The sequence below is a fragment of the Chroicocephalus ridibundus genome, chromosome 2 (assembly GCF_963924245.1).
Source record: "Chroicocephalus ridibundus chromosome 2, bChrRid1.1, whole genome shotgun sequence".
Lineage (NCBI taxonomy): Eukaryota > Metazoa > Chordata > Aves > Charadriiformes > Laridae > Chroicocephalus > Chroicocephalus ridibundus.
In genome coordinates, this window is record NC_086285.1 from 49,338,519 (window position 1) to 49,362,851 (window position 24,333).

Here is a 24,333-nt window from a genome sequence, read left to right on the forward strand (position 1 = left end):
GCACGCCGCGGAAGAAAAACCCCAAAACCTTGTGCAATTCATAACATTTTCCTGTTTTCACGACTCACGAAAAGAGGCAAGGGGCGGGCGAGGAGGAGTAGGTGTGTGTGGTGGTGGGGAAGCTCGCTTCTTCCATTAAAAAAAAATTATATATATATATATATATAAATTGCATAACGAGATACTTTCTTTGGCTACTGCTTCCTGACAAATATTTACAAGGGCAGAGCGGAGCGCGTTTCCGCCGACGTGAGCGGGCCCCGCTGCCGCCTTCCCGGGCTCCCCCGCCCTCCCCACCGCCGGGCCGGGCCGGGCCAGGCCGAGCCGAGCCGAGGAAGCAGCGGCATCTCGTCGGGCCGCCCCAGCCCAGAGCCGGGCCCGGCATTCCCTCGATTCGACGGCCCGGGAGTCTCTCGGACTTGTCGACAAGGGTTTTGAGAAGACGGGAGTTTCGCTACAGTTGGCGCCGTGCGTTTAAAAAAAAAACCAAACCAAACCAAAACACAAAACACTAAAATAAAATCCGCAGGCAACGAAACGCCAAATTAAAGTGTGTGTGTGTGAGGGGGGGGGTCGCCTTTCGCCCCCCTCACAAGCACAAAGCGGGACCCTGAGCTTAATCCCCTCAGCTGCACCCCCCTCCCCCGCCGCCTCACTCCACCCTCAGGCAGCAACTTCGCTCTCAGCCGGGACCTCGGATCCTTCTTCTCCACCTCCGGAATAAGGTGTCTCTACGGCCCCGTCTTCCCCCCCACGCCGGACCGCCCTCCCCTCCGCCGCCTCACCCCGGCCCGGCCCGCCCTGCCTCCCCCCGCCGCGCCGCCGCCGCCGCCGCCACGGCCTTGCCCCCCCCCGCCCGCTGCCTCTTCCCTACACTGCCGCTCTCTGTCTCCCTCCGCCCTGGGAGCCGGGCACTATTTCTCCTCCCCCTGCCCTGTGCGCTGGGTGCCTGTGGAATGCTGCGCGCTGGGCCCGGCCGCGGCGGCAGGATACAGCCGAGCCCGGCGCTCACTATAAGAACCTCCTTGTGAGCGACGCCATTTTAAGCCTCTCGCTCGGTTCAGCGGCAGGAGCGGCAGCAGCGCTCGGAGCAAGGAGGGGGGAATCACTAACGCTGCCGCCCCGTACCGTCGCCACCTGGGAGGCAGCGGCGGGGGCACCGCCGTCAGTGAAGAGCTGAGCGAGGAGGAGGAAGGAGACGGCGGCGGCAGCAGCAGCAGCGGGGGAACAAGGAAGGAAAGACGGACCGGACCGGGATCGCCCGGGCGGCAGCAGCAGCAGCCGGAGCCTGGGGGGACCCTGTGCTCTCGCCTCCCTGCGACGTTAGTGCCACTTTTCTCCGGTGGGAACTTAAGGCGAGCCCGGGCCGGGACCACCCCCGCCCCCCTCCCTCGGGCGGCCACCGGTGCCCCGGGGCGGGCGGGAGCGGGCGCTGCGTCCCGCGGCCGTTGGGGGGGTCCAGGGTGTGCCCGGCGGCGAGGCGGGAAGGACGGGGCGGGCGGGGGACGCTGCCTGGGTGGGAGTGGGGGTGGGAAGGGAGCGGGGGTGGGGGAAGCAGGAAAGGAGGAGAGGGCTCGTGTTTTGGGAGGTCCGGACAGCTGCCTGGCTGCAGGAGGCGGCAGCTGCAGCTCCCGAGGTGTCTCTTGGGAAGCGGGTCCCAGGGCGAGGGGGTGGTTGCTGGGGGTCTGCGGGAGGGGGCGAGTCGCGGCCGCCCGGGTCTCCCTGGGTCTCTGCCCCCGCCTGCCTTGGCAGCCGAGGCCAGGGTACTTCCATGCCCCCCCCCTCTTTTTTTTTTAAGGGGGGGGGTGGTGGGAGGGTACTAACTCGCCGGTGGGCTGCAGACCACCGTCGGTGGTAGGAGGGGGAAGAGAGCAGGGGACGGGTTCATTTGTACCGAATGTAATTAACTAATCACGGTCACCGCAGTCAGCGGGAGATAACTAAATCTGTTGCCTTGTGGGTTTTCGGTCTTAGTTGCATGCCTATGTGCTGGAGAGGTTGTGCTGCTTCTGGGTGTCACCGAAATGAAGCTCCCCGGAGCTGGGAGCAATCAAATTAAGTTTTTAACACCCACGTTACCGGAGTCTTGTAGCGAATGACTTGGGCGGTGTGGGGGCTCGCATGCTGCAAGGGGAAGCGCCTGCCGCTTTCTATGGCGGACTGGGGGGGGAACGGACGGCGACTGCAGCCTCTCAAACTAACTGAGGTGTGTGAAGCAACTTGCTGTTTCTCCCAGTAAGAAACAGGGCACTTGTTTCTGATTTCCCGTGGAACAGGGAGCTCCAGATACGTGTTTTCCCGAAAAGCTTAGTTCAGCTCTCTTTCATGCTTGATCAGTTGCTCCTGGGGCAGCGAGGTTTCTTAAATCTGGCAAAACCTTAAATTCTTCCCTAGCCAAAACTTGACTTAGGACACTGTGCTAATTCTTTCTGAATTTCTTCTCAAAAACCTCTACTGAAGATTATCCCTTTTGGGAAGAAAGGGCAGGCCGTGAAGGTACTATGGGCAACTTGTGACTTTAGGAATTGCAGTGTTGATCTTTGCAATCAGCTCCTTCTTGATCTCTTTCTCATGGAGCAGCCATTGTTCTGACACTCTGTATATTCCAGACATCTGTGGTTCTCCCATCCCCCAAAGTATGCAAGTGGTGAATGGAAAGAGGCTGGGCTGGTATGCTGAGGTCGATGGAAGGAAATCAAGGAGGGGTTTTAGTAAAACAGGATCTTTATGTGCTGATACTACATAGTAAGGCAAAGATGAGCAAACTACCTGAAAGAGTATAGGGGTTTTCTTGATGTTAAGTTCAGACATACCAGAGAGCAACTTACCAATTATGATTTTGCTTCTGAATGACAAAAAGGTACTACTGCAAGGCTTTAAAGCAGCGCAAAGGGCAAAACTTACTGGTGTTTATTTGGCCAAGTTATAATGTGAATTTCAGTAGCTGACAGTCCAGGAACCTAATGTTAATCTCACACTTTTAATAAAAATGTGCTGACAGCTGCAGGTATGTGGCTACTGTGTCAATTGTCTAATGGCTGGTATGGTTAAAAATGAGGCTACTTGGGTGTTCAGACAAGGCTTTAAGGCTCTTTAAATTCAGCATAAAATTCATATCAAGTGTCTTGCTGTTCTGGGGTTGTTCTAAAGAAATGTCATATTTGCTTGGCTGTTAGTTCAGATATTTTCTATTTAGGTTTAAACTGATATGCGTGGGAATGTTCATGTTGGTCTGTGGCCCATCATTTCAAAGAGTCTAGGGGAGAAATAAGTAAAAACATGTTGATGGAAAGGACAATGCAATGCACAATAGCTTCTAAAAGCAAGGATTTAATACAAAGTAAAGCTTGATTGAAAAAGTCAGTTCTTCAAATGTTGCGTTATAGCCTGAGTAAACCAAGCTTCCTTTTTCTTGCCTAAGCAATAAATAGCCTGGGCTTATTGCTTGATGTGTAGTCTACTATGAACTCTAGCATTTTGCTATGACTAGGTGGTGTGTCAGTAACTGGCTTATCAAATCTTGGACATGAAGCCTGGTTGCCCTTCAGATGGACAGTGGAAGGGATTAAATGGATGGTGGTCTTTCCTGACTTAACATCAGCAAAAACTCAAGTTTAACTCTTCAGAACCCAATACTTCAGAAAGTTAATTATTTTTTGTAAAGACAACAAGTTAGTACTAGTGGCCTTCTAAACTGATTTTTCAGTATTTTGAGGTGTAGAAGCCGAAGCAGCAAGAATGGGGCAGGAAACATGGCTATTGTAAGCTTCAGTCAGTCTGAATGTGCAGTTGGAAACTCCTGGATAAGGGTGTTTCTGCAAAATATTGTTTAGTAGGCAGACTAGTGTGCAAATACAGCAGTAATCGGAATCACTCATGTTAATTCATAGATAAAGCTGGTAACGCAGGGGTTGTAGTGATCACGCAGTTGCTTGCAGCAAAACTTGTTCTGTGACTCTGGTAGACTGCATACCGTAGCAGGAAAATCAGGACTGACGTTACTTATCTTGAACATCGAACTTCATGAAGCCTGATAAAACTTTGTGAGAAACTGTGCGGGCTCTTGGGTCCTCACTGCGCACATTTGCCGGCTCTGAGCCCCCTGCCTTGCTGGATGACTGTGCAGTAACATAGAAATGGCACTACCTTAACTTTGCAAAATTGTGCAGACTCCTTGGCAGTAAGTATTGCATAGGACTTTTCTTGTCTCTCTAGATAAAATGATTATCCTGATCAGATGGGCAAGGCAGTATTGCTGAGTTAAGCATTGGAAGACTTGTTTTGGGGGTGCTTTGATGTCATGCACCAACTGAATTGGTTAGGCTTGCCAACGTAAGGTGGCCTGGCAGTGGTTAACTTTTAATATAGATTTCTGGCACTTGATTCCAAGGTAAAACTTACTGTAGTCTGTGATCAGGCCTTAGTCCAAGAAGGTAATGTCTTAATATCCTAGTGTTGTGTGGCCTGTGTTGCCTCTTGTGAGAAGAAAGGAGCCAATAAAGTTTCTTGTGCTGGTAGGTAACTTGAAGTGGAAAGGAAGGAACTAATCACAACCTTATTCTGGCATTTCTGTGTGTATGGAACACCACCTTAATAAGGGTGAGCAGGTGAAAGGCGTACCTGTAGCTTAACCTGCCTACCCTTTTGAATCGGTTAACTCTGATTTCGTGTGAAAGCTAATGTGTCCTGTGCTTTTGTTGCTTTGTGAAGTATGGGTGCAGATGTTGCTTTACAGCTTTCGTTACAGAAAAACTTTTTGTTAATGCTCCAAGTTGCTCTAGGAAACAATGTACACTGGCTGGATTAGTGTTGCAGAATAAAGTACTTGGTCTGTTACTTAATACTAAGTCAACTTTGGAGCCTTGTTTATGGAATAAATTAATTCACTTAGAGGTTGAAAGAGTTAATCTAGTATTCTAGGTTGCTGCTTTTAAAAAGGTAGTATGAGCTAGCTGGAAATCACTGGGGTTGGCAAATGCACAATGTGCACTGTAAGTATATTTGCTGGAACTAGCATTTCTGGGCTGACTTACTGTGCTAAATAGACTTGTATAAATTGGAGAAGTTTGCCAACTCTGCAGCAATTGTAGCAAGTAGTTCTGTCTTGTCCTGGCAACAATTCAGGTGCCCTCCAGTGGCCAGAAATCTTAACATCCTAAAGGTGCTGATAAATACTGTTGCATTGTCAGTTTGCCTTAATTAAAAGTGAGTTGAAGAAACATCTTCTAGTGTCAGACTTCATTAGCATGTTTGTTGCTTAAGCAGTACTTTTTGGAGTATTGGTAAGCCTATACTGTAAATACATAGCTATTCTGACAAACAAGGAAAGGCAGCCACTTTCAGATCCATAAGTATTTCATTAGTGTCAGTGCAATTATGACTAATCACTCTGGTTTCTTAAACCATGGAGATTAATGTTTTAACATCCAAGTTCAGGGCTGGCTACATGGTTGCAGCCTAAGAAGAAACTAGATTATGGTTAGATACTTACTGGTTTGGAAGGGAGTTTGTTTCTTAAATTGTCACTCCATTCCAGCGGAAATGAAGGTTTTTAAGCTCTACACAGACTGCAGGAAAGGATAGTTCTGTAATACAGTGGCTGTCAACCTTCTCGTTAGTGATGTACGTGATCGTGATAAATTAAATGACTGTAGAACCATTAAGTATCTTTTTGACACTCAAAACTAAGTGGGCAGGAAGTTTGAGGGCTGGCAGTGGTTTGTTGCTGAACTTTATTAGTGTTAAATGCAATGTGGTATAATATTAGTCTAAATTCTCATAGATTAAATGGTTGTGATGTCAGCTTTTTATGTGGCTAGGTAAGACTAAAGAACAATGTTTCATCCTGGCTACTGACATCTCTACTATAGACATCTTACTCAGTGAAAGTAGAGGCACATGGACCCAAAACTGTAAATTGGTGCAAGTTGATAGGTGAGTAATGCTCGTGAACTAAGCCTTAGACAGAAACACTAGCTTATTCCTAACTGAGAAAGGCAGGACTACGTATAATGTAGATACCTAGCTGTGTCCTGCAAATAAGAGGTGGTAACTTTCTAAGCCGTGGTAATAAAACTGCAGCCATGAAGAGATACTCAAATGCAATGAATGCTATATGAAACCGTAATTTGCTTGCTGGTGACCAAAAGATCTCAAAGTAAATCCGTTGCTGAACAGAAGTGGCTTAGTAACTGTTTTGAGGTTACTTGCATGAGGCGGTGGTGCTTAGTTGGTCAAAACAATTAAGGCATAAGAGTAATTGGGTTGATAATCTTGTTACGAACTTAATGCAAGTTCATAAACTTGAAACTGTCATACCAGTCCTTTAATACTGAGCTGCAAACTGCTGTCAAAAGGGTTGATATGTACATTATGTGGGGAAGATTATTACTTTTGCTCTCAAGCTGAATGTGTAACACCTGATTAGTAGCTGAAGCAGTTCCTCACTTCTCATCTTAAATGTTAAGATTATCATCAGCCCCTCTCTTGGACAGTGAAGAAGGATTTGTAGGTACTTGGACCCAATCTTACCTATTAATAAAATGATAGATTTTGCTAGTGTTGCAGTATACTTGCCAGTGAAAAGCTCTCTTAAACCATTACTTTCAAACATGATAATTTCTCTGGCAGCCTGAGCACAGCTGCAGCTTTATAGCTCATGGAAACAACCAGAGATTTTTATAGAGGACAAATAAACACCCAGTGCAGAAAGTGTAGCTCTCTTTGAGAAGATCACTTTATTTTCTTTGCAGATCTTATTAGAAGCTGCTGGTATACTTGCCCATGATTTTGAATATAAAGGATTGTGTTGATAGACCTCTTGCAACTCCTGATTGTTTCTCTAGGTAAAGGTCAAAATAACTGCTGGTGGATCCAAGCACTGTAACTTCTCTGAAGTGACAAGATCCAGTGCGGTGAGATTTCAGATGCTCCGGTATAAGTATGCTTATAAGTGGCAAAGAGTATGGGACTATGGGAAAAGGTGTGATCTTTACATTGCGTAGTATGCCCAGCCATGTAACTGGCAGCCTTAGGCTCTGTCCAGCATCAAACAAAATTCTGTAGGGTACACTGACAGTTGTAAGAAATTATGGTGGTAGGTAACTGTTGCCAAGTACCTTTTGGCATCTCTAGGTGTCCTATTGATATATAATTTCCACTCGAGTTTCTCTAAAATGTCTGTCCTAAAGAGTAAAAGTATTGTGCATCAAAGGTATTAGAGAAACTTTATATGATACTGCCAGCTTCATTTTTAGGGAGGCTTCCTGGCAGGTTCTGAAGTTTGAAAGTTTATCTCCTAGAATGATTGTGCAGATCAGAGCCCAGGTGAACTTTATTACTTTTCTAGTAACTTAGCTGATGTGCTTGTTCTGAATTCTCCTCCAGGTTCTCATCGTTTTATAGATTAGTTATCTGAAGTATTTATTGGCTGACCACGGCTCTCGGACCAATGTTAACTGTTGCTTTATTGAAACTTCTAATGGGTTGCTTTTAAAAGGGTACTTAAACCTTAGTACCTGTGAAGACCCTGACTAATAGCACAAGCTGTTAGTGTAGAAATGCTGTGTTAGTTGCTCAGAATGCTGTGTTTCAGTGACATTCAATGCCCGAAGCTAAAAGACATCCTATCTAGCAGTGAAAACTCACGAAGTTTCTGATAAATCTTGTTACCTGAACTTTTGGTCAGTGACTAAAGTTGCTCTTCAGTGATCGATTGCTGCTTGGATAATAGGTAGTTTCATTCTGTACTTAGAGTGAGCAAAGCAAAATGTGGATCTTGTTACACTTACATTATAGTGTCAACCACACTTGAAACTTAATGAGTTGTCACAGTTGATCATTTGGCAAGCTGGCTAGGAAGTGTGATTCTTTGCTAGCCTGCTGTCCTTTTTGGGAGGAAGAGGAAAGTAAAACAGGTGAGTGTCCTGGAGCAGCAGAGCACTCCTAGTGCTCCAGTTCTAATGGAAGTGAAGTGTGGTAGAATAAACTTTACAGCCTTTCCCTCCCCTCTGCCATGTCTGCCTATGGCTGCCTGGATTCAAAGATGAACCTCATTTTCTGTTCTTGTAACCTGAGTCTTTCCTTCACTAGACATTTTTTTGAGAAATAAATTCACTTTTAATACAGCTAACCCAGTGTTTAAGTCTAGTCAAGATTACCAGATGCCTGCACTTGGTTCCATTAAGCAGTTGTAATCAAATTTCTTAAGAAAAGTCTAGTAAAACCAGAAATATTTGCATGCTGTTTGGTTTAGGTAATGAGCCTGTGAATAGAAACTCTACTCTGTGCTCTTAATTGCTCTTAGATTGCTGAGATGACTGAAAAGAGACAGGCATAACACTTTATTTTGTGATGTGGCATCAAATGAACTCTTATAAAACAAAACTTATAAAAGTTAGTGTAGGGAGGCTGCTTTGCCTTCCTGTTATGGAAAGGAATTTTTAGATAATTTCTAAGGCAGGATACCAAGGCTGAAAAATCAGAAAAATTGATGTAACAGCAAACTGGGATTCCTGATGGGGGCGGGGGGGGAGTCGAAATGAAGCAGCAAAAAACAGTGGCTGAAAGCAGAGGTAACTTGCGGTGAGTGTTGGCAGATCTGTGTGTGTGCTGTCAAATACCGCTCTTCCACTTTAATTCTGTGGATTATCTAAGGCAGTTTGTTGCCTCTTTCAGCATGTATTAAGGATATTTAAAGCTTGGAAGTTAGAACCTGCTAATCTTTGAGAAAGGTCAGTTAAGCATTTAGGTTTCTTAATTTCCTAATATTTGATAGGAGGAACAAACTTTCAGGTGCTACTATTAAGAGATTCTAAAGAACAGCTAAGACTGTATATTCTGGGTTCAGAGTCAAACTTACTGTGACCTGAATAGTGAAATCTAAAATAGAACTTACTGTTGTTCGCAAGGCATCTTCTACCTTTCTGAAGACGTGAGTAGAATGCATTGTATTCTAGGTTGGATAAACTTGATCTGGATGGATTACATAGGATACTGAGTTTATCAGAGAGTTTATCACTTAGTGGTTGGAGGGAACAATGTTAAACAAATGTTGCTTGAGGAAATGACCAGAGCAGTTTTGTCATGAGTTAAAGTTTATGAAAGAGTTTGTTCTGTTGCAGTCTAGGATCAGTAAGCTGGATTTCAGTGTGGGTGTGTGCTGTGGCATGCTGGGTAAGATTCCTGTCACTATTGGTAGCTCTTAGTTTTCAGTAGAACTGAAATAGTTGAGGTTGCTACTTCTTAGCACAACTTAATACAGTAATGCTGCTCTGGCTCTTGCTGTGACATATCTTCTGAGGTGGTAGGGAAGGCTACAGATGACTGTTTCTATCTTCTAACCTGAAAGAAGATGGAAATGTTTTAGAGTTGGGAAAACAGAAGCTTGTCTTGCCTGGTTTTTTGTATGGTTTGACTTGTTTCCTTTTGGTGTTACATATTTTGTAAGTTACTTACATTTACTCAGGATATCTTCAGATGGCCTATGACAAGACTTTCTTTTTTTATCCAGTAAGTTTTATATTCTGATTCCTGGTATAGATAATAAGGTAAACCTCTATAGTCTCCAGAAATATCTAAGTGGTCTATTTCTTTGTTTAATGTGATAACTTACAGTCCTAAATCATTATTTGAGAGAAAATAGTTTCATAATAGTTCTTGTCCATCCAGGTCCTTAAATTGTTGATGTAAGGAAAGATTTGAAAAATTTCTTAATCCAGAAGTCACTACTGGTGAGTGACTAATTTGATAATAGTCAAGGCCTTCTAATGCCTGTATATAACTTTAACTTCAAAATAATCTTCACTCACTGAATACAGCTGTTCCTTACAGAGTTGACAAAGTGACTGAGGACTACAAATGCTGCTACTTCAGACAGAATGTGGGAATGCTGTTTAGTACTTGTTTTGTGGATATGGAATGTATTTAAGGAAAACTGTTGTATTTAATCTTATGTGGTACCTTTGTACAAGAAAGATTAAATTTTTTTAAAAATACAAGTCTTCAGAGTGAAACTCAAGCATGTTACCTGTTCCTACTTTAAAATAAAGTATATTCTGTTCATTGTGTAGAAAAATTGTAAACTCCAGTTGTCATTCCTACAGTAAGCTTCTAAAATCCCTTAACACACACAACACTGAACTTGTACTTTCAGGACTTCTTACTAATTTTGTAGAAGCATCTGTTACATGAAGGGCCTCCAAAATTACCTACAAAGCATGCTTTACCCCAGAGCTCCATAGAAGCCAGATAAAAATCCTCAGTTAAGTTTTGTTTAGAATATCTGTGAGGATATGGGAGAAGAGGACTTGATCCACGTTTGGGTAAGAAATAATTAGAAGTTTAAAACAGAGTTGTGGTAAAAATTCTTGAACTTGTTTACCCTTCAAAAAACTAAAGCTTTCTAAATTAAGACCTACAAGGCAAATGACAACCGTTTTAACTTCTGACATTATCACCTCCCTCCTTAAGCCACAACTGGAACTGTCTAACTTAGAAACAATGCAAATACCCTGCATCATTACAAGTACTGTCCTTGTTTTCATTGGTGGATATGCAATCTATGGCTTCCTGTTAATCAGTTCAGTGCTATTCCTAAAGAATATTAAAGCAACTATCTCAGTTGGCTTGTGTCTTCATAAGACTAAAAGCAGTAGAAGTAGGCTTACTTGTGGCAGGAGTGCTTATAGCTCTGGGGTAGGTTAGACCAAACACTGCTTAAGGAGACAGGTCAGCCACTCATGCCTGAAAGAGCTTATACACCCTGGAAGCTTCTGTGATGTTTCCACTATCAGTATTGTCTTACTTAAAAGATTTCTCCCCACCATCACCCTCCTTCCTTTTCTAGAAAACAGAATAGTAACTTCCAGGATAAGATTGAATGTATTTCCCATATCTTCACTTGAAAACTAAGGCTAATTAGGAAGTTTCTGGTATATTTCTGTTCTTGGGTCATAGAACTGAGTGCTGTGGTTATCAGGTGCTATTAGTTGTGGAACTGATGTTGGCTGTGTATTTTGGCTACTGACTCTTTGTAAAGCAGATACACAGCAATGTTATGGGCAGGCAGCTGCCTGAAACAAGACCAGTTATAAAATTAGACCCAAAGAATGCTTCCAGTAACACCTTGGTAGTGGTTGCAATAACTTTAGAGCACTTGAAGAAAAACTATTTTTTCAGTACTTGTATGTAGATCATCAATGTTTTTAACTGCTGTAACTGTCAAAAGAAGATTAAGATCTGCCTGTTCTATGTAAGAAAACGTATCATTCAGCACTGATGGTTAAAGTGCAGTTGTTGTCCTAGATGAGACATAGAGAAACATATGAAAACATGGTCAGTAGACATGTTCCCTTTAAATAGATCATGGTGACTGCATGTGTCAGCCTTCACTTCTCATACAAGATTTAGTCGCATACTGCTCTCAAACAAAAGATTTCTGGAAGACATGCAAAGTTTTTAAGTTTGACTTATTTTATGAAGGGAAGAGGGACTGTTTATCAGATCAGTCAGGTGTAATCTGAATCAATCTTAATGAAGAGATTCTATTAAGATTAAGGTAGTAACCTTGAAAGAAGATGGATGCATTTTTATTTAATACAAGCAGCAAATACGAGCTGTTTCATAGGCTAATAAAATGGCTTAGCTGACAATGAAAATGGGTTTATCTTAGACAAACTGCAGCAGAGGTGCAAATGTGCTGTAGTCTTGATATACCAGGCAGGTAAATATCATGCTGATATTCACCTCCTCCCCAGGCAGGCTATTCTCACAGTTCTTGTCCTCTGTAAGACAGAGCAGAAGTAAACAATTCAGTATTCCCTGTGTCTAAGGGAGTTTTAACATCTTTAGAAAGAGAATCATCTAGGTTTTAGTGAAGCTGTTCAGAAATATTGTTGAGATTTCAGAAATGCTGTAGGTTTGTTGACTTCCTTGGCATGTGCCTAACTCTTTTCCACAATCAGAAGTTAATACCTAATTTTTTTTATTACCGTCAAAATACTCCTCCTCTTTTATTCCTTTGAAAACCAAGAAATTTTAATTACTTTCTGTATTAACTTCAAATTATTAGCTCATAAGCCTGCTAAGCTTGCAGAACCGTTTTTCTCAGTTTTTCAGAATTCAAATGCGAGTTTGGGACTGATGGTACACAACACAGTCTAGTGCAATGTCTTGCATTGCTCTTCGTATGAGGAATTTAATATCTATTTTAAAAAACGCAACCTCTGTTTAAACCTAAAGCTGCTGCTGCTTGCTAAACAAGTGGATAGCGTCATAGGGGAGGAGGAGGTTTTTAAGAAGTGAGCAGTCCCATAAGTCCTGGCAGCACATTCATATGGACTTCTGTATAACATGACATTTATCAACATTCAAACCTGAATTCTGAGTACCAGGTAGCCTTTAAAAATAGTGAGGCTTACAGACGCTTGAAGTTATGCTAAAGTTTGTCCTCCTGTCTCTTTGTTAAGATCTGTATGACTGACCTTGACAATGTAATGTCACTAGTCATATGTCCTCCAGTAAATTTGAATAGGAGTTCAATTTAAAGGGAGCTGGTATATAGTTCATGGTTGAAGACTACAATTATCCTAGCAGAGTTTGGTTGTTGTTTTTTTTATTTTTCTTTTGTTTCCATTCCCCCACCACCTCACCCCCACCTGGCATGCATCGATCCAGTTTCTGTTAGGGAAATGAACACCACAAACATCTCTACCTAGTTGTAGCAGTTAACCTTGTCAGTTACACACAGGAAGACAAGCCAGCAGCTTGTCTGGGCTCAAGTTTACTCCCTTCTAAAACGAGAAGAGAATGGGAAGGAAAATATGGGCGAACATCCAGTTACAGAAACCCTAAAACCAAACAGAATGTACCCCTGTTTCTTGGCTGCAGTTAATTTTGAACTCTTAGGATTAAAACCAATTTCCTGATCTAAATAAAAAAATGCTACGTGGAATTTCTGGGGGGTTACAGGTGAATGAAACGCAGATTAGGATGTTAGAAACTTTCAGGTGCACCTCACGGGCTGACCTAAGGTCAGCATTTCGAAGACAAAATATCTGACTGATAGTGCAGTTCTGAACACTTCATTCAGTGTTATTCATTCCTATTTTGTACGTGTTCTTCAACTTTGTTTTGGAATAGTGTTTTAGTTCAGTGGTGAGTCTCGTCTTTTTGATTGTACCAAATGGTACAGCTGATCTCTTCAGGCTGCTGAAATTGAAATAACTATTTCAGAGTGCAGTTGCTGTAGGCCAGCTGCCTTTATTCATGCAGAATTTAATAGTGGAAGGAAATTATAAATGTTGTTGCCAAGCCCCTCCCCATTGCATATTTGAATCTGAGGTGGTAGTCGCTATCTCAAAGCATAGTCAATACTCTTGGCTGGTGAATCTACCAGTATGTTAACTTCCAAACTAGCGTGGTGATCATTTTTATTAGCAGCCTCCTGATAGGAGGAGGCAAGAAAGGTTGCAATAAAAATAGATCTTCTTTTGTACTAATCATATTGCGAATCACAGCAGTTAGATCTTGCCTATTTTTCTGTTGCAAATGTTACATCTGATTTACAGTGAGGATTAGGGGGAAAATTTGCAAAAATGCAAATTTTACTTTTAGTGCTATTCAACTTTCTGTTTAGAAGGTGTTAGTGGGGCTGACAAAGTCATGCATAAGACCTGCAGGGAGCTATCGAGCTTTTATATAGGCACTTCCTCCAACTTAGCTACTCAGAGGAATTTTTGCATTAATGGTGGACTGACAGCATGACGTAGTTTTTCCTTCCCCTACCACTGCTACTCCCAAACTCCTAACAGCACGTTGGGAGAGTGCAGTGTTCAAGGGACTGGAAAAACATGGTTGTATTGTGAGTGCAGACTGAGGAGTAGATTGGACTGGCCAGTCTCTTCCAGGCTGTGAAGTAGGACTGGTTTAGGGACCTAAGTGTTTCCATCTGCATAGCAGGGTTCTTACTGTATGCTGTGTTATGTCTTAAATCAGCTCAATGCTGCTTTGCTGCAGATGCAGATCTACTGTCCATTTTAAAAGCGCCGGGGAACGGTTGCTGCCAAAAGTTGTGGGAGTGCGGAGTCAGGACAAACAGCACTGGCGTTTGCAAAGCGAAGTAACAAGTTTGCTCAGGAGCTGCTGGAGTACCCTGCAGCTGGCTCAGAGACAATGAAATACAAGCTTGCCTCAGAGTTGCCTATCCTATTCAGTGAGACTCTTGAAACTGCAGGCCTGTCTTCTGTTTAATTATGATTTTCTAAAAGCTGCTCCTGAAGGAAACTCTTAAACAGGAAAATCAGTCTTTACACAAATACAGGGTCAAATGGACTTTGTTCTCCTGACACAGTACTGCAAACCTGTCCTTTAAAGAGATTAGTGGCTTGCCTTTACTTCATTGTCTAGGAATGTTTTGATCAGCATAGCTCTAACACCTAACAGCACACTGAAAGCTGATTGCTGGAAGAGATGGTTTTGCTCACTGCACTAGTTACCACTACAAATGTTTCTGCTTGGCTAGCTCCCAGAATAGGCTGTCACCAGCTCTGTGTCTGTGCTGAAAACAGCGTTGGACTGCGGGGGGAAGGGGAGCAAATGAAATAAAAGTATGACAGCTTGAGTGACCCGTTGTGGAGCTGTAGCCTCAAGTTTCTCTTTTGGAGTTAGCAAAGAGATGGATACAGATTTATGGTACAAATACTTCCGTACTGCTTAGTGATATCAAATGGAGGTACGTACTGAAGATTTTGATAGGGCGTTTGATTGTATTTCAGCCTCCTGCCCCCAATTATCTTGGTTTTCTCCCCCTCAAAAAGAAGACAGTTTGGTGATTTAGTGTGAGCAACTAAAGGAGAACATTTGTTTATAAGTTCTTTTTCAGTTCAATTTTCAGTTTAGCGTCAAGTAAGAGTATTTTGTGTAACAAGAAACTTTTCTTCTTGTGGTACAGGAAAGGAATAAAGGAGGAGGCTCAATTATAACTCTTCAGTCTTTGTACCAGTGAAATAACAGCTGCTTGCATTAAATGGTCATTTCAGCTTTTCCTGTTGTAGCTCTGTATCAAACAGTTTTGCTAGTATCTTAAGAGTAGTTGTCTTTGAGAGAAATGAGGAAGTCTGATGTTTAGCCCTTGTCTTTGTGGCATGTCCAAGCTGTGGAATTTAATGTCTGGGCTTCATCTCATGCAAGGATAGAGAAGTAAAAAATGGCTCTATCATGGTCAGTCTTCAGTTCTTTTTCTTTTGCAGTTTAAGAGGAGAATATATATCTTACATATAGTCTGCCAGAAAAAATCTGGGTGATACATCTCATTCTTTAGTGTCTCCGTCCATGGGGGTTTGCTAATTAGTATTTGAATATACTCACTGTAGTAATGAAATGGCAAGATGTGTGAAGTCTTAGTTTGCAATTCTAGTGTTCTAATACGAAATTCTGTCTTACTAGCTCTGATTGGTGTTTAAGAAGTTCTAACTTTGCTCTTTTTTAGGGTCTCTGAAAGGCAGCAAGAAAGAGTTCTGGGAGCACAACAAGGAACATGGCAACCCAAGGTATATACTGCATCACAGTTCCTGTTATTAGAATCTTGCAGTTCTAATAAGGAACAGTTAAATTGGCTCCTTACTCCCCTTTTTTAACTTGTTAAAGTCACTTGGATTGAATAATGTCTGCTCTGCTACAGTGATTAATAAAATAAAACTGGAACTCAAACCTGCAAATACGTTTGTCATCGTAAGCATTTTGGGTCCCTTAAGTACAGTCAAGTACCTAATCATAGTATGTGGAAAAAGACTAAGATGGTCACAATAGCAGTGATTGCCCTGTCTGATATTCGGGCTTATAGACGTCTGCACTGGTTCGACTTAAAGCCTCCATTTAAAACTGCTCTCTCGCTTCCAGTGCTACCTCTGCTGGATTGAGATAGTTGTTTATAACGCTTTATTTTCGTTTAAAATCTGTGTCATCTCTTGAAGGATTAATACATGCTGGAGTAATTGAACTAAACTTAATTGTTCAACAATGATTTCTTACAGCTGACTTGATGGAGTTGGATATGGCAATGGAGCCAGACAGAAAAGCAGCAGTCAGTCATTGGCAGCAACAATCATATCTGGACTCTGGTATCCATTCCGGTGCCACAACAACTGCTCCCTCCTTGAGTGGCAAGGGAAATCCTGAAGAGGAAGATGTGGACACGACACAAGTCTTGTATGAGTGGGAGCAGGGATTCTCTCAGTCCTTCACCCAGGAGCAAGTTGCTGGTAAGGCCTTTTCTATTACACTGGTTTGCTTAGACATGCAGCTTAACAATACAGAAACCTAAATACTGAATTATTACCGATCTAGAAGATGGTCTTTTTATTCTTAGTTTGAGGTAATGATTTACCTTGTTTTTCAGATATTGATGGCCAGTATGCAATGACTAGGGCTCAGAGAGTGCGTGCAGCTATGTTCCCTGAAACGCTGGATGAAGGAATGCAAATCCCATCCACGCAATTTGATGCTGCTCATCCAACTAATGTGCAACGCCTGGCTGAGCCATCCCAGATGTTAAAACATGCTGTTGTTAATTTGATAAACTACCAAGATGATGCTGAACTTGCAACTCGTGCAATCCCAGAACTGACCAAACTGTTGAATGATGAGGACCAGGTCAGCATTTTCTCTCCCTCGGTGTAACTTGCTTGTGGGGCTTCTTCAGCGACCTTAAAACTAAAACTTTTCTTCAAATGTTTTTGTAGGTGGTGGTGAACAAGGCTGCAGTTATGGTTCATCAGTTATCCAAAAAGGAAGCATCTCGCCATGCTATTATGAGATCTCCTCAAATGGTATCTGCTATTGTACGTACCATGCAAAATACAAACGATGTGGAAACAGCCCGTTGTACTGCAGGTACACTACACAATCTCTCACATCACCGTGAAGGCTTGTTGGCAATCTTCAAATCAGGAGGCATCCCTGCTTTGGTTAAAATGCTTGGGTATGTGGACTACTAAGACAGTACTTCTGTTTTTTTTCAGTTGCTACTGGTAGGTGCAGGTATTCATGAGGTTTTTTCCTTCCTTAGGTCCCCAGTGGACTCTGTGCTGTTCTATGCCATTACAACTCTTCACAATCTCCTGTTACATCAGGAAGGAGCCAAAATGGCTGTCCGTCTTGCTGGTGGCCTGCAGAAAATGGTTGCCTTGCTCAACAAGACGAATGTCAAATTCTTGGCCATCACAACGGACTGCCTTCAGATTTTAGCGTATGGCAATCAAGAGAGTAAGGTAAGTGCCTCTGCTCTTAAAGCACTTAAAATGAGCAAGCTTGCTATGAATGGCCTAACAGCTCCTCTGTACTGATCTTCTTATTATGAATCTTCAGCCATGTCGGGCTTTTGCCAGTCAGTCCTGACCTTGTAAGGGGTGAGGGACGCAGGAGTTATTTTGCGGAAATGCAGTCATGCTTATAGCGAGACTGCAAAACTTACTGACCTGACCAGCAGATGTGAACAGTTTTTTAGAGATCTGTAACCTATGGTGGGTGTAAGTCAGCAACAATTACTTCCTGCTGACAAGCACAAGAACTGACACATAAATGTTATTTTTGCTGTCTTTCAGCTGATTATTCTGGCAAGTGGTGGACCCCAGGCGCTAGTAAATATAATGAGGACCTATACTTACGAGAAACTATTGTGGACCACAAGTAGGGTGCTGAAGGTGTTGTCAGTCTGCTCCAGCAACAAACCTGCTATTGTTGAAGCTGGTAAGTACCTTGTACCCATGATAATTTACAAAGCTAATATGGTACTGCAGGATCGGTACGTTTCACACAAGAGCAGAAGCTGCCAGCATAAAAAATTGCACTTGGATTGGTCCTTCAGTCCATAACTAGTTTTGGAGGCCTTTAGTATACAGAAGTATAAAAGGCAGACTGTTTTGTGTAAGTCTTCTATGTTGTTAGCTGGATAGCGTAGTGCCTGAGCATTGTCAGAATGGTCCCCTTAGAATATGCATACATTTAGAAGGTCTCCAGTGTCACAAAAAGAATCTCAGGGTTTTCTTCTATGTGATGAAAAGGTTAGGGCCTAGCCATAAATGCCACGAAAGAGCCAGAAGCTTGTGAGATACACATTCAGACTTTAAGGAAGAGAAGGACCTGACTGTTTACCAGATGAGCATCTGAGTAATGGTGTCAAATCTGTACCATCTTCTAGGTGGGATGCAAGCTTTGGGACTCCACCTCACAGATCCAAGCCAGCGTCTTGTCCAGAACTGTCTCTGGACTCTGAGAAATCTGTCAGATGCTGCAACAAAGCAGGTAAATGGTTTTTCTAAGGGATCAGAGTCAAAAGCCAACATAGTGGAAGAGGAGAGACAAATTTTTCTTCCTTCTTTTTCTGCAGGAGGGAATGGAAGGCCTTCTAGGAACTCTTGTTCAGCTTTTAGGATCAGATGATATTAATGTTGTGACTTGTGCTGCTGGCATCCTTTCTAACCTTACTTGCAACAATTACAAGAACAAGATGATGGTGTGCCAGGTTGGTGGCATTGAGGCTCTTGTGCGCACAGTTCTTCGGGCTGGAGACAGGGAAGACATCACAGAACCTGCTATTTGTGCGCTCCGTCACCTCACCAGCAGACATCAAGAAGCTGAGATGGCTCAAAATGCAGTACGTCTCCATTATGGACTCCCAGTGGTGGTTAAACTGTTGCACCCGCCATCACACTGGCCTTTGATCAAGGTAAATAATCCTTAACAGCTTTCAGGGTTGAAAACTCCTGCTTTTTTAAATGTAACTTTAACTGCGAAAAGTTGTTTCCAAAGTGTTGGGGAATGTAACTTGTCTGATGGGAAAGTTGCTTCAATTGGGCAACCTGGCTCGCTGTCTCGTAGTGATTAAAGCATTTGGGATCAACTGATGGGGGAAAAAAAAAAAAAGGGAACCTCTAACAGCAAGCGCACCCCCCCATGCTCTTTTATTTCCCACTTCCTTTCTTAACTGTAGGCTACTGTTGGTTTGATCCGCAATCTTGCTCTCTGCCCTGCAAACCACGCCCCGCTGCGTGAACAAGGTGCTATTCCAAGGCTAGTTCAGTTGCTGGTTAGAGCACATCAAGATACCCAGCGACGTACTTCTATGGGTGGGACACAACAGCAGTTTGTGGTAAGTGTCCACCACTAACTAAAGTTCCGTCCGTTCCGTAAAACTTGTCCCTAAAACTCCTCATTTATCAGTGTGCCTCAGTCATGTGTTGTTTGGTCTACATAGCTGTTGTCTTATCATTGTCTCTAATTCATATTATTATTCTCTTGGCATGCTCGTAATTCTATCTCAGCAGGCCTGAAGCTGTTCTTTAAATAAGTAACTAAATAATAATGCCTAAATCTTGGTTCTGATTTTACTTAGACCATTTAATTCTGAATGCTGTAGATAATAGAAATATGGGTTTTTCTTATTTTGGCAAGGCAAGTATTCTCTACCAGGAAACCAGAACCACCTCATCCCTCAGAAGTACAGGTTTAAGAATGCTCTCTCAGCTTATTTTCAAGGGTGCTTAGAGCTGGAAAAATAGTGAGGAGCTATACGGGCTCTGTACTTGTTACCTGTTTAGGTGCCAGGTCGGTGTGGCAAGATTGGTCTTGATTTTTTTTTGCCCGTTAAATGCATTAATGAAGGGAAGGTTGCCTCAGCATGGGCAAATGGAAGCAATACCTACTAGTACAGATGTGTAATTAATACTTGCAGAGGCAGGAAGGGGCCTCTTCATTACTTGTGACCACTGTTTCAAACTTAGTAAACTGCCAAGCTAATTGTTCTTGGGGAAGAAAAGCCAGCGTTGTCAGACATGAAGTTTATAATGAACTGAAATAAAAATGAGAACACTGGGAGGAGTTCCACTGAGATGCTTCTCTTACTGAATGTAGGTGGCTAAACTGGGCCAGCTCCTAGCAGGGATGCTACGTTTGAAGGCCAGCAGTAGATAGAGGGTGTGCGCAGGGACAAGTTTTAGTTGATTTGTTGACAGGGTGATCAGGTTTTTGACAGTCATTTTAGAAGATAGCACACAGTATCTCAACTTCAAACAATGCCTTTTTTTCCCTTAACTAGGAGGGTGTGCGTATGGAAGAAATTGTCGAGGGCTGCACTGGAGCCCTGCATATTCTTGCACGCGATGTTCATAATCGAATCGTAATCAGGGGTCTAAATACCATTCCACTATTTGTGCAGGTAAGTAAGAGCTCAAGACAATGCTATAGTACGTACTAGAAAAACGAGTAAAATGGCTCTTACACTTCCTTGGTAGAACTGCTAAGTCAGATTGTGCTGAAGAGCTCGTTTCAAGCTGAAGAGCTGAAGAAACCCTTGTGTTTTGGTTGCAGTTGTTGTACTCTCCCATTGAGAACATCCAGAGAGTAGCTGCAGGTGTACTTTGTGAACTGGCTCAAGACAAGGAAGCTGCTGAAGCAATTGAGGCTGAAGGTGCAACTGCCCCTTTAACAGAACTGCTTCATTCTAGGAATGAGGGTGTTGGTAAGTGAACTTAAAAGATGGGTTTCACATTTGTGTTAGAAAAGTTGCTAGAAGACACGATCTCTACTAAAATCACTCTTCCTTTCGATAGCAACATACGCAGCTGCAGTGTTGTTCAGAATGTCTGAGGACAAACCACAAGACTATAAGAAGCGACTTTCGGTTGAATTGACAAGCTCTCTGTTCCGGACTGAGCCGATGGCTTGGAACGAGGTGAGTTATGTCTTTGTATTCATGGTTCCTCAGGGAAACCTTGCTTCCAAGTCCTCTCTCCTTCCAGTATGAAGTGTAGAAGCCACCAGTGATCTGGCCCAGCTTTACACATGGCTGTACCTTTTTCACTCGCTCCACACGTTCAGGTTCAGTGAACCTGTGGCAAGCGGCCTTAGAGCTGCTTCTTCCCTTGCAGATCGGAAGAGTCCATTCTCTACTGCTGTTAAAGTTTATTATTCTTATTATGCTCAGTGGCGTGCAAAGCTGTATAGAAGAACTTTGCACATAATGAACTCTGAGTGCAAAAATTGAGTGATATGAGGGAAGCATAAGCATAAAGCACATCCTGTGAGCCTTCTATTGGGCAAATGATGTAGGACTAGTAATCTTGGGGAGGGGATGCAACTTCTGTTCTCCTTAGAATTGAGCTTTCAGACTTGTGTATGTTTGCAGGCTTGATTATCTCACATTCCCTTTTTTCATGCTTAAAGGGACACACAGTGAATGGCGACTGAAAACAAGCTGTGCACTTGGAGTATGGGGAAGGTTTCACTAAGTCTGTCTTCCCCTAGATTCTTAAGATTCAGAAGCCCAGCTTGTCTTACCTTGTATGTATTTACTAAGTAAAGGACGGTAGCCCTTGACTTGTATTTCAGCGCTCAGTCTTCTGTTTTCCTAAAATCTGTATCTACCACAATAATGTGGGAAAAAAGCTAAAATGGAGTATCTCTTTGAAGTTGTTGTTACGTGATTACACTACAGACTGGCCAATTACTTCTGTAATTGGACAAACTGGGGGAGGTCCCTTCAGAACTCTTAAACGCTCTATTGCTGGCTCAGGAGTCTCTGAACAGCTGACTTGCAGGAGCTGTGCAGGTGTACCTGAGGAGGAGAGTGTTCCTAGTGCCCCATCTTTACCGGTCCCAAACAGAACCCTCCTTCCAGTGATCTGTGGATTCCTCTGCCTAAATCTGGCTGTTACATATTGGATGCAGATGCTTGGCTAAAAAGGCATTTCATGTTCACAGAAGTACCATGCTGCAGTGCTCGCTGCAGAAGAGCTGCTAAACAGGGAACTGGGGCAAGCTTCAAAACTTTTTAAACTCACTCAGAATTACTAGTGCTGGCCCAAAGACCTGACATTAAAATTGTTTTGTAATTTTTTGTGTACATCCAGACAGCGGATCTCGGACTTGATATTGGTGCCCAGGGAGAACCTCTTGGATACCGCCCAGATGGTACGTCTCCTCCGTTCCCCTTGACTAAACTTAGGTTGGACGAAGTCAAGTCATAGATTTTAAAGGAGAACTGCAAATGAGTGAAGAGTGAATTACTCTTCGGCAAGGTATTGCAAATGGACAGGCAGATGGGGAATTGCCAGTTCAAATAACCAGTTTCTGCAACCCCACTGGCAGCACTGAAATGGGAGCTGTATGAACGTGCAAAACTGGTGTCTCTTGTCTGAGTCTTGTGGGAGAATCTCCCGCTGAGCTGTTGTTTCCAGAAATCTTTTAAATCCTTTACAAATGGACTTGACAATTCCAATAGTGCAGTTTTTCTTTAAAACAAAAGCTGGTATTGAATGTATTAGTCTGTAAGTGTCTATAGACTTGAACGCAAGCCTCTCCCTCAGGATTCTAAGCTATTTTTGACTAGTCTTTCAGAAGCAAGTCTACAGTCTTGGAGCCTCGTTTTGCTGCAGTATTGTTGAATTTTAGTACTGTTGATTGTGCAGACTAATGGCTTGGCTGGAATCTGCTCGTGCTTCTGACTGCAGTGTGCTTTGTCTGCAGAATCGTACTGGAAGGCTGTTCTGAACAATGGAATAGCCATTAAGGGCAGGCAACAGATTGTTTTGAACTTGGCTGAACTAGAAAAAAAATTAGATGGCTACAAAGATCTTCTCACACACTGATACTTGCAGCTTCTGATGCATCTAACATCTGTTAACATTATGCTTTTTTTCCCTCTGCCACCTTTAACTTTCTTAGATCCTAGCTACCGTTCTTTCCACTCTGGCGGATACGGTCAGGATGCCTTGGGTATGGACCCTATGATGGAACATGAAATGGGTGGCCACCACCCTGGTGCTGACTACCCAGTTGATGGTCTGCCAGATCTTGGCCATGCCCAGGACCTTATGGATGGGCTGCCTCCAGGTGACAGTAATCAGTTGGCCTGGTTCGATACTGACCTGTAAATCATCCTTTAGGTAAGAAGCTCCAACCTTGAATTTAAAAACAAAACAAAAAGAGAAAAACAGATGACTGGACTGAGGACTTGGTTGGCAGGGAGGGATTGGCTCAGTTGGGTCCCGGTGTGCCAGAATACCGAATAAACGCTCTGGAAACACACGATCAGTACACTCCAAACTGACTTCTGCCGTGAAGCGTGGAAGTAATTAACTGTAATGTCTTGTGCACTGGCTTCATGCAGTCTTAATGTGTGAAAACAGCCCTTTACTCAGGAACGCTGACACCTGTTTTTTTTCTCTTTGCAGCTGTATCATCTGAATGAACTTGCATTGATTGGCCTGTAGAGTTGCTGAGAGGGCTCGAGGGGTGGGCTAGTATCTCAGAAAGTGCCTGACACACTAACCAAGCTGAGTTTCCTATGGGAACAATTGAAGTAAACTTTTTGTTCTGGTCCTTTTTGGTCGAGGAGTAATAATACAAATGGATTTTGGGAGTGATTCAAGAAACGAAGAATGCACAAGAATGAATTGCAAGATGGAATTTATCAAACCCTAGCCTTGCTTGTTAAAAATTTATTATTTTTTTTAAATCTCTGTAATGGTACTGACCTTGCTTGCTTTGGAAGTAGCCTTTCTTTTCGCAGTAATTGTCGTTAGTTTTTTTTAAAGTCTCTCGTAGTATTAAGTTATAGTGAATATGCTACAGCAGTTTCTAATTTTTAAGGATTGAGTAAAGGTGTAGAACACTAATTCATAATCGCTCTAACTGTATTCTGAATAAAGTGTAACATTGTGTAGCCTTTTTGTATAAAAAACTAGACAAATAGAAATGGTCCAATTAGTTTCCTTTTTAATATGCTTAAAATAAGCAGGTGGATCTATTTCATGTTTTTGATCAAAAACTTTATCTGGGATATGTCTGGGTAGGGGCCAGTAAGAACTGTTTATTTGGAACCTTGTATTGGACAGTTTACCAGTTGCCTTTTATCCCAAAGTTATTGTAGCCTGCTGTGATACAGATGCTTCATGAGAAAAATGCAGTTATAAAATGGTTCAAAATTAAAGTAAACTTTTAATTCGCTCTGTGTCAAATTATTTCAGATCATAAAGTATATTGGTGTGTGGCGTGCTTTAGGCTGGGCTGGCCAGTAAACGAGTGACAGATGCTGTCTTTACAAGTTACCTGAAAATTGTCCTGGAATTGCACAACAACTTCAGTACTTCAGAGGAGGAAGCCGAGAACCTGTTACCTCTGTTGTACCCCTAAGGAACAGTTACCTCTGATACTGGAATAGCAGCAGAAAGTGAGAACTGCCCGTTGCTCAGCTCTCTTCAGGTGTGCACTGTCAGTAGGGGCAGAGGAAGTTCTTTCCCTTACAAACTCTCAGCTGGTTCAGTAGCTTAAACCCAT

At 42.8% G+C, this 24,333-nt stretch overlaps 1 protein-coding gene across 3 annotated transcripts; it reads left to right on the top strand.

Moving 5' to 3' along the window:
* The first annotated feature begins 972 nt into the window (after positions 1–972).
* Positions 973–24,001, top strand: CTNNB1 (catenin beta 1). 3 transcript variants are annotated; one of them, XM_063325371.1, is made up of 16 exons: positions 975–1,342; positions 15,488–15,548; positions 16,032–16,259; positions 16,397–16,650; positions 16,740–16,978; positions 17,066–17,267; positions 17,601–17,745; positions 18,197–18,300; positions 18,386–18,724; positions 18,989–19,147; positions 20,093–20,212; positions 20,365–20,515; positions 20,607–20,728; positions 21,906–21,966; positions 22,720–22,940; positions 23,229–24,001. In XM_063325371.1, exons 2-15 carry the CDS (start codon positions 15,536–15,538, stop codon positions 22,926–22,928), a joined length of 2,346 nt encoding a protein of 781 aa, XP_063181441.1. In that variant the 5' UTR covers positions 975–1,342; positions 15,488–15,535; the 3' UTR covers positions 22,929–22,940; positions 23,229–24,001. The 3 variants fall into 3 exon arrangements, with proteins under 3 accessions (XP_063181443.1, XP_063181441.1, XP_063181440.1); XM_063325370.1 differs by having other exon boundaries at positions 975–1,322; XM_063325373.1 differs by lacking the exon at positions 22,720–22,940 and having other exon boundaries at positions 973–1,322.
* The last annotated feature ends 332 nt before the right edge of the window (positions 24,002–24,333 follow it).